Source organism: Ixodes scapularis, unplaced genomic scaffold (assembly GCF_016920785.2).
Source record: "Ixodes scapularis isolate PalLabHiFi unplaced genomic scaffold, ASM1692078v2 PGA_scaffold12__126_contigs__length_90152505, whole genome shotgun sequence".
Lineage (NCBI taxonomy): Eukaryota > Metazoa > Arthropoda > Arachnida > Ixodida > Ixodidae > Ixodes > Ixodes scapularis.
Window position 1 is genome coordinate 29,062,343 of NW_024609838.1, and position 19,500 is coordinate 29,081,842.

The window sequence follows — 19,500 nt, forward strand, 5'->3', positions numbered from 1 at the left end:
CTAGCATACAGCTGCAACAAACAATGATTAGCACAAGTGACCGACGACCGGAGCGGCGGCAAAATCGCGACAGGCGGCGCTATTGTTTCCGAGCTCGCCGATAGCGAGAGTGACAGTCACGTCACGTGTCTCAACACTGGGGTGGCCGGCAAAAAGCAGCCTACCCTAAAACACGCATTTAGAAAGCTATCTTGTGCGTCCATTTTCTTCCGGCCACCCCCGCGCTGAAACATGGAACGTGACTGGCACTCTCGCTATCGGATCGCTCGGGAACAATAGCGCCGCGTGTAGCGATTTTGCCGCCCCGGTCGTCGGTCACTTGTGCTAATCTTTTTCCGTTGCAGCTGTTCATTATAATAACCCAATGTCGAAAAACAAAGGCCGTTGAGAGCGTGCAGAAAACTCGTGAAGTCGCCAAGTTTCTGCCAAGCGCTCGTCGTGGAGTGCATTGTTGGTCCCCGCTGAAACGCGTGGCCATAATGTTCCGGCGTTTGGTTTAACATTTGTTTACTCCACCGCACGTGGAGTTGAGGAACAAAGCATCCCACATTAATGTATTGGGTATTCAAGTTAATAAAAATATGTAATAGCAAGCACTAATCGAGGGAGCACGGATGATAAATAATGCGACGCACTTTGTAACTTTTTTCTTCCGTTGCACACCCTCATTCGCCTCACCCACAGTGTCTTGTCTCACCTGGTTATCCCATTGGTAAGTGCGACGAGAGAACAGATCTCGCGTCCAGCGTGTATCTGTGGAAACAATTTGCAGTTCCCGTATATTTTATTTCGCGCATTATTATTTTTTTTTAAAGTTTTGCCAACGTTGTGAGCGATCATTTTTAGTAGATATTACGTACATTTGATCTCTCAAATACTGCAAAACCTTCCCTCAATTCCAACGCAGTTCAAGGGTCTCTTCATAGATGGCGCCGACGTGCTAGTGTGTTTTCTCGTCGTAAGAGGTCACAAGAACTCGGTCGTAAGCATACGCAAGTGTGAGCGTACTCTCATAACATTGGTACGGGGACTTCTGCGTTGTAAGAGTGGAAATTGATGTCGGTAACACGAAGTCCGTGACGAATGTGGTTTTATTGGTAGATTCTATAGCAAATGTATCACATTATTGGTAGATTTATTTAAATAACAATACCAGAGAACAAGTTATAACATCTAAAACATACAGTGTGTGTATGGTAAGCAATGATGACTATAAATACCGGGCGAGTGGATGAAACGACATAGAGGTGACGCACTATATGGAGACGACTGGACTCTGACAGATTACTGAAAACAGAAGTGAAAAATTGACACCCCGTATAGAACCTCAGTAAAACGTTTCTTTGCTCGGCACACTTATTAATGACTTCCATTTTGTTGCCGTAGAAACAATCTTACATGAGCTCTTCCGCTGTCTGCATTTGAAACATTTGTTTTATCTAAAGGGATTGGACAGCGCGGGTTACAGGGTTTAGTTTGGTGAAAGGCAGTACTTTGGATAATTAAATTCCTCGACGTCCGAACAACTTCCCTTGATGACCCCTATGAAACATAATAATAATTTATATATATATATATATATATATATATATATATATATATGCTGCCGTACCCAAATCACTCTTTTTTTTCCTGGCAAGGTTGCGATAAAGCTCTTGATACTCGCCGCCAATGCCCTCCAATAAACCCTTTTCAAAAGTGCACGCCATCTCGTAGCTACAGCGGCAATTACATGAATCTGTCATTGTTTGGGCACGCAATCTGAGCATGTATTGAAACTTAAAGGTTGCGTCAGCGTACGGCGTGAAGTCGTCTCAGCTCGTATCGACAACGAGTGCGGCGTCAGCCTTCGGTGGAGACTCAGACTCAAACACACTCTTCGTGCCCCAGAAAAGGAGATCACCAATGTTGCTCGATGGAGTTTCGAAGATGGTCTATTACGGCATTTAAATGCGTTGCACTTTTTGTTGCTGTTTTGTTATTGAATAATCGGGCAATTTTATAACGAAAGATCACTTAAGTGGTCATTAGTGATTTTTTATTAAATGAATTTGTGTGAGAAAAATGTTGAAGACAAGAGGTGCTCTCTATCCAAAGGGACCAACTTGCACATGTCGAGCGGTGGATATAGAAAACGCTGTGTTGTGCATTTCGTATACATTCAAATTGCGAATAGCACAGAGGTTTCTCGGAAATGCACACAGAAGTTCTTTTTTTTTTTCAGATTTTTACGATTTGTCTGTCGTGGCACAGTTGAGCATTTACAGGCTCGACCCATTCGCCGGCTTGGTTGCTTTGGTGTTGTTCTCGAAGCGAAGACGACGATCAGCGCTGCTGTTAAGGGTAAGCACCTGGCGGAAAGGAGTGGGTCCCTGGTCCCGTGGTCACCTGGTGCGGTACCTGGTAGACCACCGTGTTCTGCTACTGAAACAAACCATAAAGGCAGGTCGATTAACTCTTGTATGGGCTAGGAGCCGTAACGGTGTAAAACGATGCTGACTAAAAGCTGGGAGTGCAGTGGAAGCGCTATAGGTTCTAGGTAACTAACCCAGAATGGGTCACTTAAAAACGTAAATTGCTATCAAGGAACTTTAGAAGTACCGTATTTTCCGGACTATAGTCCGCACCCGGTGTATAGTCCGCAGAGGCAAATTTGGGGTCAAAAATGAAAGTTTTTGCTTAGATAGCAAAGTATATAGTCCGCACCCGCTGCATGGTCCGTACCTGGTGCTTAGTCGACACCAAGTTCTTCGCATACGCGGCACATCTTGACATATGTATGTTTTCTTAGCTCACAAAAAAAGCCTATAATATACATAAATTATCAATAACATACTCTTTTATTCACAAAATCCGTCCCGTCTCGTCATAATCAACGATATTGAAAAACATAATTCCTCTATAGTCCGCACGCGTAGATAGTCCGCACAGCCAGAAATTTCAACTTTTAAACATGTATAGTCCGCGGACTATAGCCCGGAAAATACGGTACTACATAAATCAAAAATGATGCCGAAATTGTTGCTATCGATGCGGAGATCCCCGACGAAATGCGTTAGCGTTTAGCGCAAGGGTTGGACACTCGGCGAAAAATAAAAATTCCAACCTCGAAGCGTTTTTTTTTTTCTTTTTTTTTTTTTAGTTAGTTTTTACGGTTTGCATACTGTTGTCTTCGGGGAGCCGGTTTGTTCTCTCGGGCGTCGGTGGTTTCGGTATGCAGCCACCACAGTTTCCCTTCGTTGCGCAGTTGCAAAGAGGGAAATGTGTGGCAAGTGTTAATATTTCTTAGCGGCTCCGTAAGTGATCTTTTAATTTAGTTTTGAGGCAGAATTTATAAGAATGTATGCATACGATATTAGACGCATTTTGGAATTGTGCGCTTCTACGTGCATACTTTCGTGGTGCTGCATTCACTATTAAAAGTACTACAATTTGACGGGTTTTTGTCTTATATAAGTTCGCGCTAAGTCACGTTTTAAATACGCCTGTGCGGAATCGCGGTTTGCAATTACTTCAGCCTCAAACTTCATTTTTTTCGGACTAGATTTGTGTTTTGCATAAACGAACTACGACAAAGATTGCGCCATGCAAAGTACAACTGCTGACTCTGAAGTCTGGATTGGTACTTTCCTTGAAAAGTACCAGAAAAAGAAATGCTGTAGAAAAGTACAAGTATATGCTCAGAAAATATACAAGTAAAGTACAGGTTTCCTAAACCTACTTGAAATAGTACTTTACGTAGCATGTAAATGCTAAGTAAATGCATGTTAATGCTACGTACCATCACTGCTTGTTTACTCTTTTTTATGTAAAATCTTCGGAGGAATTACTAAGGTCTCTCGGACAATCTTCGAATCTTGAAACACCTGCATATTCTGCGTTTTAGGAAGAAAGGCAACGCAAAGAGGTCACCTTGGCGATGCCCTATAGCACGCGATTCTTTAAGTGACAACACAACCTATTGGAGCACCAGATGAGCTTCAGAGCGGGTTCTCCACTTTGATGCCTCCTTTGAGTGAGGATGCTGTGTGTCTTGTAGTGGGCGAAAATTCCGACTTTGGGAGAAGCGGGGACAAGCCCTTTCTTCAAATGCGTCAAGTCTCCTTGAGCTTCCGGGCATAAAGGAACACCAATCTTCGGCGCTCATTCTATTTACTCGGCGTCACTTGCGGCGTGTCTGTCCGCCCCCCTCGTCTTGTAGCAGGGTTGTTGGAGTGGTGGGTTCGTGAAAAGTTTAGAAGGTTTCGAACCTTCCAAACCACTACCCCCCCCCCCTTTCCCCTCCTGCCTACGCCACATGATTTCCCCTCTTTGCAAATATCAGTTGACCATCCAACATCTTATCTCTTTTTGTGCAGTAATTTTTGCTGATAAGTAAACCTACCACTAAAATTGGAAAGTAAGTTGTAATTTGATTAGAAGTTAGTCGGGAAAAGAAGTTAAAGTAAACTACTCATTACAGAAGAATAAAATGTAATTGAAATTTACTAATCTACTCAGGAGTAGTTAAAATACTGTAACTTGAGTAGAAGGGTTGAACTACTTTCAAGTCCGCTTGTGGGTGCCATCCTTGTAGCAAAGAGCGGGTCCAGCGAAGGGCAGCCGTTTCCAAAATGCGCTTCTGAAAGTTCCGCTGCTTTGCCCCAGGTACTTGACGGTCACGCATGATTGTGTATAGAAATGCGGCTCTTTTTTTACTGGATCGTTGAGGGCAGAGATGTCTTCTTTTTTGTTCAATTTTACCGTCATTGGTGGATTTCATACGCTGAACTTTCAAGACTCGTAAACGAGGGCATCAATCTTGTAAAAAAAAAAATTTTTTTTTTTTCAAACGATAACCGTATTTGGAATTATCCCAACATTTAAGTTAGAGAACGACCCGACCACTTTCACCCTCAGAATATTTTGCCACCACGGAGCGTAGTGTGCCGCGACTTTAGCGATCCGGCCGTGGATCACTTGTGCTAATCTAGTTTAGTGCCGACAGTACATCCTTCGAAAAGGTGTAGAACGCCCACCGTGTTTCTCCTTGCGCACACTCCCCGGCAGCAAAAGACGCAGCAGACGGTCACGCAGACGAGAAGCACGACCAGTCCCACCGCAAGGCCGGCGATGATTCCCGGAGTCCAGGACAAGGAAAAATTAGAGGTGATTTCAGTGCTTTTGCCTGCGGATGGTGCCACATGTGTTTAGGGACACTTCTTGGCAACTGGGGACTCGCAGCAGTAGGTATACGAAGCAGTGGACAGTCCTAACTTGAGATCATGAGCGATTGACAACTTTCACCGATGCCTAAAGCATGGTTTACACACTTGCGTTTGACTACGACCACCTGCGCCAGAACCAGTTTTTTTCAGCCTACGACCTGCAGCTGGTCGTAGGCAGTCGCGAGTGTGTGAACCCGCGCTTAAACGATTTCAGTATCCTGTCCCAATGTGCATATACTGGGTGCCCCAAGGAGCGCCCAAGCTCTTTAAATTGACCGCAAAATTCGGTTTCTTAACCTATCGCGCTACGACTTTGTGCAGCGTCGCCCACAGATGGTGCATTTTTTTTGTAAAATTTGCAAAGAGCGAACCTACCTGAGGAAAAAGTAAAGAAAGAAAAAGGTTTAGCTCCTATGGAAACGCAGCAAAGCCACCGGTCTTCAAACAATACGGCGCCGTTTCCCACGGGAGACAAGAGATGGCGCAGGCGTTCGCGACGCCAACTGCCGCCAACGAACGAGCATACGGCGCCGAGAGCCGGCGTCATTAGCAGACGATCTTTTCGACTCAAAAGCGGCGCGCGTTCCGCAGGCGGCGACAGAACCAAAGGCAGACGAATTATAACAAAAAGGAAGTGCAAAGCAGACAACATCAGTACCCCGAAGAAAACAGTCAAAATATCCCCACAAACCATTTTTTAATCAGTTATGTGTCCATTCAATAATATGTTTTATTAGTAAGGATGATAAAATATTGCATTGGCAACTGATATCAAAAAAGTTCGCTCCGCTTTTGAGTCGAAAAGATGGTCTGCTAAACCTCCCATTCGGGAGGTTTAGTAGATCGTTCCGATGACTCCGATAACGATACTCGCGATAATCCTCGTAGCCTTTGCACGCGCATCGAACGGTTATCGGGTATCGTTATTGGAGGTATCGGAACGATATCTCCTAAATCTCTTTAATAGATAGTTTTAATATAGCCTTCCGATACTTCCGATAGTGATATACCCGATGGCGACATTCGCAAACGCGTCGCCAGAGAATAGATTTTTAGTAGATGGTTCGGATGACTCTGATAACGATACCCGATACTTCGCCGCCGCCTTTGCGCACGCATTGTATCGTTATTGGGTATCGTTGTAGGGTGTTTCGAAAATATCGGAACCGTCTGATCAAACTCTCTAGCATCGGATATTGTTATCGGAACGATCTACTAAAGCTCTCTATTCAAGCCAATCCAATATGCCACGCGGGTAGTCTCGCGTAAGCTATCGGGAGGGGCGCACCGACGCGTGGGACACAAAATCACGTGACACGTTCACATCAGTGGATTGGCTGGGATGGCTTTCAGCGTCCCCTGTGGTCAGTCGTAGAGTTTCACAAAAAAGAAATGAAAAAAGAAGAAAAAAAAATCGAGTTGACCCTTACACTCAATGCCGCCGCCTTCCAGTGGCCTGCAGATCACTTCGCGGTGTTCCGACGTGTAGTTGCGGAACTCTTTTTTGCCTGCAATGCCATTGCTGGAGTCCGAGCCGGTGAGTCCTCCGCTCGAAGTTAAATCCTTCAGTCGCAGCGCGGCGTCTTCCAGTCTGGCACACTTGGCAGTGGCCAGGGTGCCCAAGACAGCGGCAACCAGTATGCACCACGACCGGTAATTCATGGCTCGGGAGTGGAGATGTCTATATATGGGTCGGACGAAGCAGCTGATAGCTGTGAAGGGAAAAAATAGATTGACAGCAACTTTGATTGATGTGTCCAATTATCAGCACGTAGCCAGGGCGGGGGGGGGGGGGGGGGGGGGGCATGGAGCCCGGCCCCCCTTCTCCCCCCTCCTCCCCCGAATCAAAATCCTGGCTGCGTGCCTGCCTATTATTATACATGAAACGCAGAATTTGAGGAGCGATCGTTTAAATTTGTTTAGAAGACATTAAGCCGTCCTTTCATGGGTGGGGAGTTTCCGAAACTGACTTGGTACAAAAGTCATTGGACGTCGAATTTCCCGCTAAATTTGGGAAAAACTAAGTTGGTGTAATAGGTTCACGCGACGTCAGGTCACGTGACCTATTATCCATTACGGCAGACTTGTACGTAGTTCAAATACTCTACTCAAGTTACTCTAGCTTAAAGGGGCCCTGCAAGGACGTTTTTACTGGTTTTTAATTTGAACCGAACCTGAGCGCACTGAACGTAGTAACTTATTCAAACTTTTCTTTTCTCAAATTTCGCTTTAATTTAGAAGTTATAGGCAAATTAGAATTACAAAAACAAGCAAAAAATAGCCTCCTTCATGACGCCGTATAGGTCCTGGCTTGAGTGGCCGTGAACTAATGGAGGGGTAGTGAGCTCAGCGAGCGCTCACGGCTGCCGCACTCCGTGTCGACGGCTCGAGAGGGCACCGCTAAAGCATGTGTTCGATAGGCTGTATGAAGAGAGCGCCCAGGGCGGCTTGCATTGCATTTGCTGCGCGATTAAAGACTAATTCGGCATAACACTTCATTGGCCACAAACGACAGCAAACACGGGGTAAAGATCAGTTCAGAACGGGAGCCACTTCGCGCTGCCATACCGCCAAATGGCCAAATCGCCAGCCAAGCCCGCGCCGAAGGCCTTCGGAACGCTCGGAACCGGTCGGATCCTCGAGCCGGTAGACGAAGGCAGCGCCGCCGCGTACATCCGGGACCTTTCTACGCTCCGCGATCGTCGGTGCTTCATCCCACTGGCCCTTTCCAGTATGCGCCCTTTTTTCCGCCGCTTGATGGCGGGTATGTCGACGGGTCATTTCTTGTTTCTGTACTTTATAAACTGCATTTTTTTCTTTTCTGATCTAGAATACTGAACAAAAACTACTTTCATACATAATAGAAACGGTTCGCGACACTTATATTTTGTATTTCGACTAAAAAAAAAAAGCTTTTAGCCGCTCTGACAAAGTACACCAGGACCAACGAGGTAGAGGGCCTTAGAGTGATAAACTAGTATACCGTTCATCAGGCAAAAGTGACCCCCGATTGGCCGCCGCCATGTTGTACAATTTTGACCACTAGACACGTGACCAGGCCAAATCTATGACGTAACCAGACCAAATCTCTGGCGTCAACGATAAGATGGCAGCGCCCAGTGCGTGTCGGAAGCGTTGTGGGCGTTGATCGGAGTGTGTGGATTTCGTGAGCGGAATTCAGTTTTTGAGGGTTTTGTGTGCTCTCCCGCGTAGGAATAACGTGAAGTACGAGGGAATGAGGCTTTTCTTTTTTACTTAATTCAGAGTAAGCCAGATTCGGTCCCGTGCTTCTCGTACGGGCTCGGATCACCACCTCGGACATCGCTCGGTCGTTCGAGTTTAATTAAAATATCCGCAATCGTTAACCACGGGAGCTCCTCCATAATCGCCGAGTCGAAGGATACGTCGAACCCATCCGGAACGCGGAGTCTAAAGGTATGTAGGACGTAACCAGAACGCGGAGTTCTAACGGTACGGCGGACGTGCCCGGGCAATTTTCTTAGCTCGACCGTCAAGATTCGCATTTGAAGCAGCGAGTGAAGTGTTGAAATCTCCGAACTGCTCAGTGCTGAGCTAACTACGGACCACTTCACTATGTGATCCGTAGTGACGTGAAAAAGACCGACGGCGGTCACTCCGGGCGGACGGCGGCTCCCGGCCGCCTGCCGGGTGCCTTCTGTGAAGGGGCGACAGTCGTGTAAGCAGTACTGTACCAGCTTCTCTTATAGTTATGTTGTTTTCGAGCAGCTTCCCGATCACTAAACCCCGCAAACGTGTGCCGAAATTTCAAAAGGTGTCTGCCAACCTGGAAAGCCTTGAACTCCCAGGGAATTTCGGATCATCTGGGAAAGTCGGGGAATCATTCAAAAAGTGGGCTAAATAAGGGAAGACGACTAGTGAAAGCGGCATGGCGGTTGCTCGTCGGCACGGCCATGCTGAATGACATTGCCGAAATGTCATCCTTCGACTCAAAAACTCAAGGAATTTGATCAAAATAGTCAGGGAAAAACTTGAAAAAGTCGGGGAATTTGAAATCAGTAGTTTGTTAGACACAATGTTTGATTTTCTTGGCACTCCACGCGTTTTTACACACGACAGGCACACGCCCGTGTATCACACGGCAGCCAGGCCAAGCGGCTGCCAGCCACTTATGCAAGGTCGATAAGACGCAAGCGTGGAACGCTTTCGGACTGCTGTAAATACACCAGCGGGAGCGTCCGGCCGCAGTCCGACTGCCCACGCTACGACACCCGACACAGACTCCGCGTCCTGGGTACGTCTGACGTATCTTTAGATTTTGCATCCTAGGTACGTCAGACCTATCTTTAGACACAGCGCCTGATAATAGTAGTGAATAGGGTCACGTTCAGTGCGCAAGTCACTTTATTACACTCGGAGGGTGGAATTCCATTCCCGTTGCGCAGGTAGTTCCTGAGCTAGGCATGCACTTGAAGACTATGTTTCACTCTTTCATAAAGCAAGCTTTGCGGGACCCCTCCGCCCTTGTGCACCCATTCGCAGGTCGTGTCGCCTTTCCTCACGTAACTCCCGCAGGTTCAGTGAGTTGCCGAGCCACTGCAGCCCTGGCGTCGCTCGGTACATACAAGAGGTGGCTCACGTCGGTCGTCCAGCAGCATACTGGAGGGACGCAAAGCTAGCAGCCTCCTTGGTGCACGCAAGACGAGGCTGAGCAGAGCAAGCTCTTCTGACGCACATGTGCACTCCAAGGAGACCGGTGTCGCACCCCGATTCCTAGAGATGTGGTCGCACTGGCAGTCTTGTCGGTCCCTGGGGGCCGTCGAGGAGTGCCAGAAAGCAAAATTCCATCCTTCTTGCGCAGGTAGTTCCCCAGCTAGTCACTTCCTTGACGACGTCGCACCCTCTCTGGAAGCAAGCTTCGGGATGCTCTTGTGCACCCATTTGCAGGTCGTGTCTCCTTTGCTCACGTAACTCCCGCAGGTCCAGCGAGTTGCCGAGCCGCTGTAGCCCCGGCGTCGCTGGTCGTGCATCCTGGTCCTGGTCGTGCATCAACCACCGCTGCCCATTTCCGCTGAGTGCTTGGGTGTGGTAGCTTGACGTGCTTTCGCAGAAAGCTGTATGCCTTTGCCGAGTAAAAATGGAGCGTGAGGGCAAACTTGCGCACATCATCTGTACATGCGTTTTTGTTGCGCCTGACTCTTTTTAAGACGAGGTTGCGCATTGTGTTGGTGAATGCATTGTCAAGTATGTCAACTGCTGGCTTAGGAAGTCGTTTCCTCAGTTCACGGAGCAGCGTGTTCAGCTTCCTAATCCTGGCCGTCTTCCGATTGATCTTCTTCTTTGCCTGTTTCAACAGTTTCCTCGCCTTCTGCAGCTTTTGCCTACTCGTGGCCAGGACCCTGTGCAGTCGTGGTGACACAGCTGCGTACGAGTGGTCACCGAAGGAAGTGTTGCGTCGCTTGAACACAGCTTCAGGGGGAGTCTCTGACGTCGTAGCCTGAGAGGGGGAAGTAACAAGCTCCAGTTTTCAGATACTTCGGGCGACTAGTTGCACAACTTGCAAAGGTGTGTCTCTTGTATCTGAAAGTGGTGGTCAACGAATCACTAGAAAAGTGGCATCTTTGGGATCAAGTTGATAGGTTCGAGTAAAACATTCAGGTTCTTTGCAACACTTTCAACCACCACCATTATAATAACTCCATGGCATGCTGCATGCTTTTTACAATCATTCAATCATAAGTGGGTTACGTGTTTTCAGTATATACTGATATACATGAAAATATGACCTCCAAACGATTTTTCTTGAAATCTGCAAAAACCGAAAGAACCCGAATTGAGCTTGCTTTGAAGAGAAATTGCACTTTCCACGGCAGGGAACCTTGATAAACGTCTGTACTTTTGTTGAACCACAACACCGACCGCACTGAACTGTCTGCGAGGCTGCTCTTTTTCTTTGGAAATTGTTTTTATGTGCTCCATTTAGCAATGAGTAGTGCATATCATGATGTGTCTCCTAGAAACGCCACAGATATGCATTTGCTTTTACCACATAAGTACCGTGACACTCCGAGTTTTAGTCGATACCAAAAAAAGACACTGATAAGCTCAAAATTCGAGAGAACAAATAAGCACCAAAAAATCACCCCCATTTTTAAAAAAATAAAACTACGAGAGCACCTCAGCTTTCTTTTATGATGTGAGAATGCGTGAGCATTACCTTTGGCAGAGTTATATTGACGTCAATGAGCAAGGTTGACCCAATGAATAGCACACTAGTTTTGCGATCATGAGAGCCTAGGTTTGAAACCGGGCAGGAAATAATTTATTTCTAGGTTTATTTTTTGTTCGATCACGTGATTACTAATTAAGTCACATGACGAAAATGATAACGTGAGCACAGCTGTTTGTTTTTCTCTTATTTTCTTTTTCCTTAGATTGCGTCGCATTGGTCACGGCATTTGGACACAACTTTTGGTTACAGCTTTTGGCTGCACCCTTTGATCACGGCTCTTCTTTTGCTCACTGAGCCAGGTAATACTCACAAATTAAAAAACACCCAAAACATGGAACCCTATTCATAAGCCAGAACTCCCAGCACCCCCTTTTTGTGGGTCAGTGCCAGTTCTGGCCAACGCATAAAAGGTGTGGTCACATATCACACTGCACAGTATAACCTGCCAAGAATGCATGCCCTGGCACACAGTCTTGTGGAATACAGGCAGTCTTGAATGTCACCGCTCGTTGTTCTGCTGACAGGTCTCACCCTCCAGAGAGGCAGCCTGGATCGACGATTGATCAGCCAACCCCAGGAGAGGCCCAAGCTGCTGCTGGTTCTGGAAGCAATGTAAAGCTGGTTACTTCCCCCTCTCAGGCTACGACGTCAGAGACTCCCCCTGAAGCTGTGTTCAAGCGACGCAACACTTCCTTCGGTGACCACTCGTACGCAGCTGTGTCACCACGACTGCACAGGGTCCTGGCCACGAGTAGGCAAAAGCTGCAGAAGGCGAGGAAACTGTTGAAACAGGCAAAGAAGAAGATCAATCGGAAGACGGCCAGGATTAGGACGCTGCTCCGTGAACTGAGCCCCAGTTCACGGAGCAGCGTTCACGGAGCAGAGTTCCTAAGCCAGCAGTTGACATACTTGACAATGCATTCACCAACACAATGCGCAACCTCGTCTTAAAAAGAGTCAGGCGCAACAAAAACGCATGTACAGAGGATGTGCGCAAGTTTGCCCTCACGCTCCATTTTTACTCGGCAAAGGCATACAGCTTTCTGCGAAAGCACGTCAAGCTACCACACCCAAGCACTCAGCGGAAATGGGCAGCGGTGGTTGATGCACGACCAGGACCAGGATGCACGACCAGCGACGCCGGGGCTACAGCGGCTCGGCAACTCGCTGGACCTGCGGGAGTTACGTGAGCAAAGGCGACACGACCTGCAAATGGGTGCACAAGAGCATCCCGAAGCTTGCTTCCAGAGAGGGTGCGACGTCGTCAAGGAAGTGACCAGCTGGGGAACTACCTGCGCAAGAAGGATGGAATTTTGCTTTCTGGCACTCCTCGACGGCCCCCAGGGACCGACAAGACTGCCAGTGCGACCACATCTCTAGGAATCGGGGTGCGACACCGGTCTCCTTGGAGTGCACATGTGCGTCAGAAAAGCTTGGAGCTCTGCTCAGCCTCGTCTTGCGTGCACCAAGGAGGCTGCTAGCTTTGCGTCCCTCCAGTACGCTGCTGGACGACCGACGTGAGCCGCCTCTTGTATGTACCGAGCGACGCCAGGGCTGCAGTGGCTCGGCAACTCACTGAACCTGCGGGAGTTACGTGAGGAAAGGCGACTTGACCTGCGAATGGGTGCACAAGGGCGGAGGGGTCCCGCAAGGCTTGCTTTATGAAAGAGTGAAACATAGTCTTCAAGTGCATGCCTAGCTCGGGAACTACCTGCGCAACGGGAATGGAATTCCGCTCTCCGAGTGTAATAAAGTGACTTGCGCACTGAACGTGACCCTATTCACTACTATTATCAGGCGCTGTGTCTAAAGATAGGTCTGACGTACCTAGGATGCAAAATCTAAAGATACGTCAGACGTACCCAGGACGCGGAGTCTGTGTCGGGTGTCCTAGCGTAGGCAGTCGGACTGCGGCCGGACGCTCCCGCTGGTGTATTTACAGCAGTCCGAAAGCGTTCCACGCTTGCGTCTTATCGACCTTGCACAAGTGGCTGGCAGCCGCTTGGCCTGGCTGCCGTGTGATACACGGGCGTGTGCCTGTCGTGTGTAAAAACGCGTGGAGTGCCAAGAAAATCAAACATTGTGTCTAACAAACTACCGATTTCAAATTCCCCGACTTTTTCAAGTTTTTCCCTGACTATTTTGATCAAATTCGCTGAGTTTGAGTCGAAGGATGACATTTCGGCAATGTCATTCAGCATGGCCGTGCCGACGAGCAACCGCCATGCCGCTTTCACTAGTCGTCTTCCCTTATTTAGCCCACTTTTTGAATGATTCCCTGACTTTCCCAGATGATCCGAAATTCCCTGGGAGTTCAAGGCTTTCCAGGTTGGCAGACACCTTTTGAAATTTCGGCACGCGTTTGCGGGGTTTAGTGATCGGGAAGCTGCTCGAGAACAACATAACTATAAGAGAAGCTGGTACAGTACTGCTTACACGACTGTGGTCCCTTCACAGAAGGCACCCGGCAGGCGGCCGGGAGCCGCCGTCCGCCCGGAGTGACCGCCGTCGGTCTTTTTCACGTCACTACGGATCACATAGTGAAGTGGTCCGTAGTTAGGTCAGCACCGAGCAGTTCGGAGATTTCAACACTTCACTCGCTGCTTCAAATGCGAATCTTGACGGTCGAGCTAAGAAAATTGCCCGGGCACGTCCGCCGTACCGTTAGAACTCCGCGTTCTGGTTACGTCCTACATACCTTTAGACTCCGCGTTCCGGATGGGTTCGACGTATCCTTCGACTCAACGATTATGGAGGAGCTCCCGTGGTTAACGATTGCGGATATTTTAATTAAACTCGAACGACCGAGCGATGTCCGAGGTAGTGATCCGAGCCCGTACGAGAAGCACGGGACCGAATCTGGCTTACTCTGAATTAAATAAAAAAGAAAAGCCTCATTCCCTCGTACTTCACGTTATTCCTACGCGGGAGAGCACACAAAACCCTCAAAAACCGAATTCCGCTCACGAAATCCACACACTCCGATCAACGCCCATAACGCTTCCGACACGCACTGGGCGCTGCCATCTTATCGTTGACGCCAGAGATTTGGTCTGGTTACGTCATAGATTTGGCCTTGTCACGTGTCTAGTGGTCAAAATTGTACAACATGGCGGCGGTCAATTGGGGGTCACTTTCAGCTGCCAGTTTATCACTCTAATGCCCTATACCTCGTTGACCAGGACCAAAGACGTCACATATCGCGCGCTTTCGGCAACGCGGGTCGCTCTCGTAAATGGAGGAGGTTTCCGTATCGTCCGGTTATAATATGATGCGCTGATATTTAGTTACTCTCTCCGTGCCCCTGGCTTGCCCGAACCCCAAGAGACGTGGAAACCGCAAAAACGGTAGACGCTTAAATATGATTGCAGTGCCCCTTTAACTACTTTTCTGAGTAGTGTATTAACTTTCAGTTAAATTTTTATTGTGGTAATTGTTTTAATTTAATTACTTTTTCTGAGTGACTTCCACTGAAATTACGAATTACTTCTGAATTTTAGCGGTAGGTTTGCTGGTTAACAAACATTCCTGCACAAAAATAGATAAGATGCTAGAAGATCAGCTGATATTTGCCAAGGGGGGGAAGCATTTGGCACAGGCAGGGGCTGGGGAGTGGTTTGGAGGTCCCGAAACCCACTGAACATTTTACGAGCCCCCCACTCTAACAACCCCGCTACGAGGCGCGGGGAGCGCACATTCAAGTGGGAATTGAGGCTCAGTAAATGAGGGATTAGCGCCGAAGATTGGAATTTTTTTGTGTCCCAAAGCTCAAGGAGACTTGACGTATTTAAAGAAAGGGCTTGTCCCCGCTTCTCCACAACGTAAAAACCATCGCCCACTGCAGCCTCGCTCAAAGGATTCAACAAAATGCAGCACTTGATCTAATGCCCATCTGGTGCTCCCGAAGTTTGTGCTGTACACGAAGGATCGCGTGCTAAAGGGCAACGCAAAGGTGACCTCTTTGCGTTGCCTTTCCTCCCAAACCTCAGTCAGCATATGCAGGTGTTTCAAGATTCGAAGATTGCTCGAGAATCCTAACAATCTCCTCAACCCTTTTTGCAAAAACAGAAACAAAAAAAAAAACCAAAAAAAAAAAAAACCCGGTAAATTGGGAAGTATTTGAAGTTCTATTTGAAGTAAGATTAGAAAACTTGTATACTTTACCTGAAGTACATTCTCTGAGCATGTACTCGTGCTTTACTAAAGTATTTTTCTGATAATTTCTGATGAAAATAAAGTTCCCTACGTCAAAGTACATTCCTAAATTTGAAAAAAAAAATGTATCGTCATGTGAAAACGCGCAATCTCCTGTCGAGACGTCATCTGGTCATTTTTCTGTGTGAAGTGATGGCCGCTATAAGTCCGATACAAGTAAGTGCCTTATAAGTGTATTGTGTTAAATATTCCGTAAGCGAGAGTCGAACTACTCTGTGGCGACTCGGCTTTATCCAATATTTTCCGTCATTTCCGAGAAAAACTTATGCTCCTCCGATTACTCCAGGAGCAATGCATACCATTTAAAATAAGGTTAAAAAGTGTGTTGTATTTATAGTACTTTACTTCACGTACATTGCACCCGGTGTACTTACTATACTTGAATTGCATAGCCTCTAATTGACTTTGTACTTTACTTATGAGTACTTTTTAGATCTATTTTACACAACACTGTAAAGAAGCGAACACTGCCTGCAAAAATCAAGCTTAGGCAGTGCAAAACCTCAAAGTAGAAATGATACATCCGCAGTTCATCATTGATCATAAAACAAAAAAAAAGTACAAAACAGTTAATCACACAGAAGCAGAACCAGCTATTAATGCATTTATGTGAAAACAGAAGCCGCTTTCTTTTTGGCTTGCAGAATTTTGCTAACAAATCAAAACATTTATGCACTTTCTTGTTATTATTAAAAATATATATAAAAGTAACTTTGCAAGTAATTTGCTATTTTTTGTTACGGTAGTTAGTAATTTACTCAATTACTTTTCATTTGAGTAATTTCTACTCTACTTAAATCAAGTTTGAGGCGAATGCTCAGCAACTTGACTTAATTACTTTTTTGAGTAACTTGTACATGTCTGCATTGCGGGCGCCGCCATTTTCGTGCTCGGTGCAGAGGGGGCGCAATGCTGATAATTACGATTTGTAAAGGCCACTTCCTGAGCTTTTGGTCAAGCTGTCAAAAACACGCTAACAACTTTTTTTTTTTTCTGTCACCGACCATTTTAACATTTTTTTTTCAAACAAAAAACCGTTTTTCGCGATTCCAAATACAACTTCTGGTGATTAACAACCGTAGGCGTAAGCGCCAATATGGCAGCAGACGTGGAAGTGCCAGAGGAGCGGGTACATCCAGAATCCAAGTTTTTGTGTAACAAAAAAGCCGAAAGAATCCAATCTAATTCAATAGCTAAACTTCGTTACATTAAAGCGCAGCTTTTTTTTTTTTTTTTTCCACTAGCGGGACGTTTGTTGGTTGTCATTTCTAGACCCTTTTTAGACCACAAAGCAGCACCTTATTCAAGTTGACTATGACGTCACTAAGTACTTACCAAACAGGTTAGAGCTAGAATTGAAGCGAAATCGCGGTTGCTTCATCAAAATTAGTATTTTTTTTTTTTTTTAACATGGCACAAGACACATGGACGACCGAGCGGCAGGTTCGTTGTAGAATGCGTCGCAACGCAATGCGGAGCGTACGTTTGTCTGCTACTAGCACAGGGGTTGTGATGATGTCGGAACGTCGAGCTCTTATTGGCTGATCAAAAAAAAAAAATAGTGGGTAGACCTCAACGCTGCTAGCATTGAGGTCTACCCACTATTTTTTTTTCCTTCAGCCAATCAGAGCTCGGCGTCGTTCTGACGTCACCGCAGCTCCTGCGCAAGAAGCAGACGACTTGCTCTCCGCATTATATAGACCTTTTCTGCAAGTGCGCCGCCATCTTGAATTGAAGTCACTTCCAGTATGGCGAAAACATAGTTTTGCCTTTGCCACGCCAATAGAAGGCATTTAGGATATAAGCCTAACCGTTACACTTTGTCATTTTGACTCCCTTTATTTTTTTACTATTTTCAGGTTGAAACGTTGGATTATTTTTTCGTCGCCCATACCGGATACGCCTATTAGGTGGCTGGAGACGAGAGTACACAGAAAGGGTCTATAGAATCATTAACTTAAGTGCTACCCTTTCCGCAATTTGCGCATTCGCAAGCTTAACTCTGCGTATTGGACTTTTTTTTTTTTTTGATACATCTGTTCGGTTTTTAAAGGCGCACTGAACACCCAAAACCCTTTTAGCGAAGTGTCTGGATCAGTGTCTCAAAATAAAATTTTCCTAAAATAAAATATTCCACCACAACAATCAAGTCCCGTCACTTCTTTGAACCGATTTTGAAAAAAATTGTGTTATTTTCGGTCGATGCGCCAAAATCGAACCCACGGTCTCGCAATCGCTCCTTGCTCAAAAGAAGCCTCAAATCGTAAATACTGCCTTCTGTTTTTTCGCTCGTTATTTTTTTTAAAGGGGCACGTGCTTGTTTTTTTTTTTTTTTTTTTTTTTTTTTTTTTTAGAAACGTGTTTATTATAGGCATTCAAAATATTTTAGAAGTTCAATGTTCCTTTAACCATAACAGACGACAAGAAAAGAAACATCCTCCCTTCCAAACACACTCAAAGCAACGTTTCAGAAAGTCCCACTAGCGCGGTTGGCTTAAACTAAAACGTCTCTTTTCAATGGGGAGAAAAAGCAAGTTCGCACTACTTACTTTTTTCTTCTCCCACCCGCAAGTAGTCGTCTCGTCAAACGTGCGCTGTCTTGTGCGATATTGAGTGTAGCTAGAGTCACTATAAGGGCCGGCTGTGGGCACGAGGCCAGTCTGACCTTCGCCTCATTATCCAGGAACGGCAGCTTTATCTTATCTGACTCTGACGTCGCGGTTCAAATGAACGCGCTTCGTAAGAAATGCTGCGATTGTGTTACTGAAATAATACTTAAAAAACAAGCGAGCTGGTGATGATTCATGGTAATAAAACCCGAGACTCAGGACCGTCGTGTTAATCTGCAAAGTAGTCACTGTATGAGAAAAGTGTTTTTTCTAGCGTGCGTTATTTTTTTTTGTCTGTGTGAGGGGGGGGGGGGGAGGAGGGTTAAGTAATAGGGGACTAGATCTCTTATTAATAATTTAGGCACGTGTATTTTTATTATAAATCAATTACAAATTACAGCCGGCAAACGTGGCTGCTCGTTCTTTTGTGATATCGGTCTCCTATGAGTTAACCGTTTTGCACTATGTATTTGTTAGAATTTATACCTTATTGCTACTGTTTGTGTATTATCTTTTTCTAGCTGTTACGGAACTCATTAAACAAATGTGTATAAAAACAGGGGTAACTTTATAAAACAAAGTTTGAATAGATTCCAGTGGAGAACACCGCTGCCTTGTTCCCATATTCAATCATCTAATGCCACTTGATCGCAAGTTAATGGGTTGTCTTTTTTTTATGATTGGGGGTCTGAAAGAACAACGGGTTATAATACCCGGACTTTATATTTTTTTTTTTAGTTACAAGAACACACTAAAATATTCTCAGAATTTTAAAGAATTGGGAATCTAACAGAAATAAACTCCGATAAACCCCGAAATTTCAGCGAAAAAATGAGCCCGAAAACTACCCAATTCATATTTCACGACCAAGACTCTCCGAAAGCACAAAATCCTCAAGGCATAGAAAATGCACGGCCGCCGCTTTTTACTTCATTTTTAATATTTTCTCACCTCTTCCTTAAGCTATATATATTTCAAAAAAAAAAAAAAACATAAATAAACCGCACATAAACTTTTTGCGAAACTAGTATATTCGAATTCGAATTCGAATTTCGCAAGGCGTGCCAAATATGTTAGTCCTAATACGGCCGCATCCTGCAGGTCGCGCCCGTTTTTGTTCACTCCTCCTCCCCCCCCCCCCGTTCCCACCATCCTCTGTTTTTCCCCTAAAGCCTCAGTCGCAATGCTCTACACATCGTAGAAGAGAGACCCTCTGCATACATGTTGACAGAATTGTCTGCGAACACGTGTCGAACAT

The 19,500-nt window shown here is 46.0% G+C and overlaps 1 protein-coding gene across 1 annotated transcript; it reads right to left on the bottom strand.

Annotated features, from left to right (window-relative positions):
* Nucleotides 1-981: 981 nt before the first annotated feature.
* Nucleotides 982-18,249, bottom strand: LOC115321431. The gene is made up of 4 exons (XM_040221486.3): nt 18,183-18,249; nt 6,638-6,919; nt 5,019-5,167; nt 982-2,424 (listed from the first exon to the last, which is right to left on the bottom strand). Exons 2-4 carry the CDS (start codon nt 6,867-6,869, stop codon nt 2,422-2,424), a joined length of 384 nt encoding a protein of 127 aa, XP_040077420.1. The 5' UTR covers nt 6,870-6,919; nt 18,183-18,249; the 3' UTR covers nt 982-2,421.
* Nucleotides 18,250-19,500: the final 1,251 nt, after the last annotated feature.

Bases quoted from the DNA above. Each gene is read 5' to 3' on its own strand.
- LOC115321431 (XM_040221486.3), bottom strand. From the start codon at position 6,869: ATGAATTACCGGTCGTGGTGCATACTGGTTGCCGCTGTCTTGGGCACC. The intron at 5,168-6,637 runs GTAAGGGTCAAC...CACCATCCGCAG, and splicing joins GGAAGGCGGCGGCATTGAGT to GCAAAAGCACTGAAATCACC.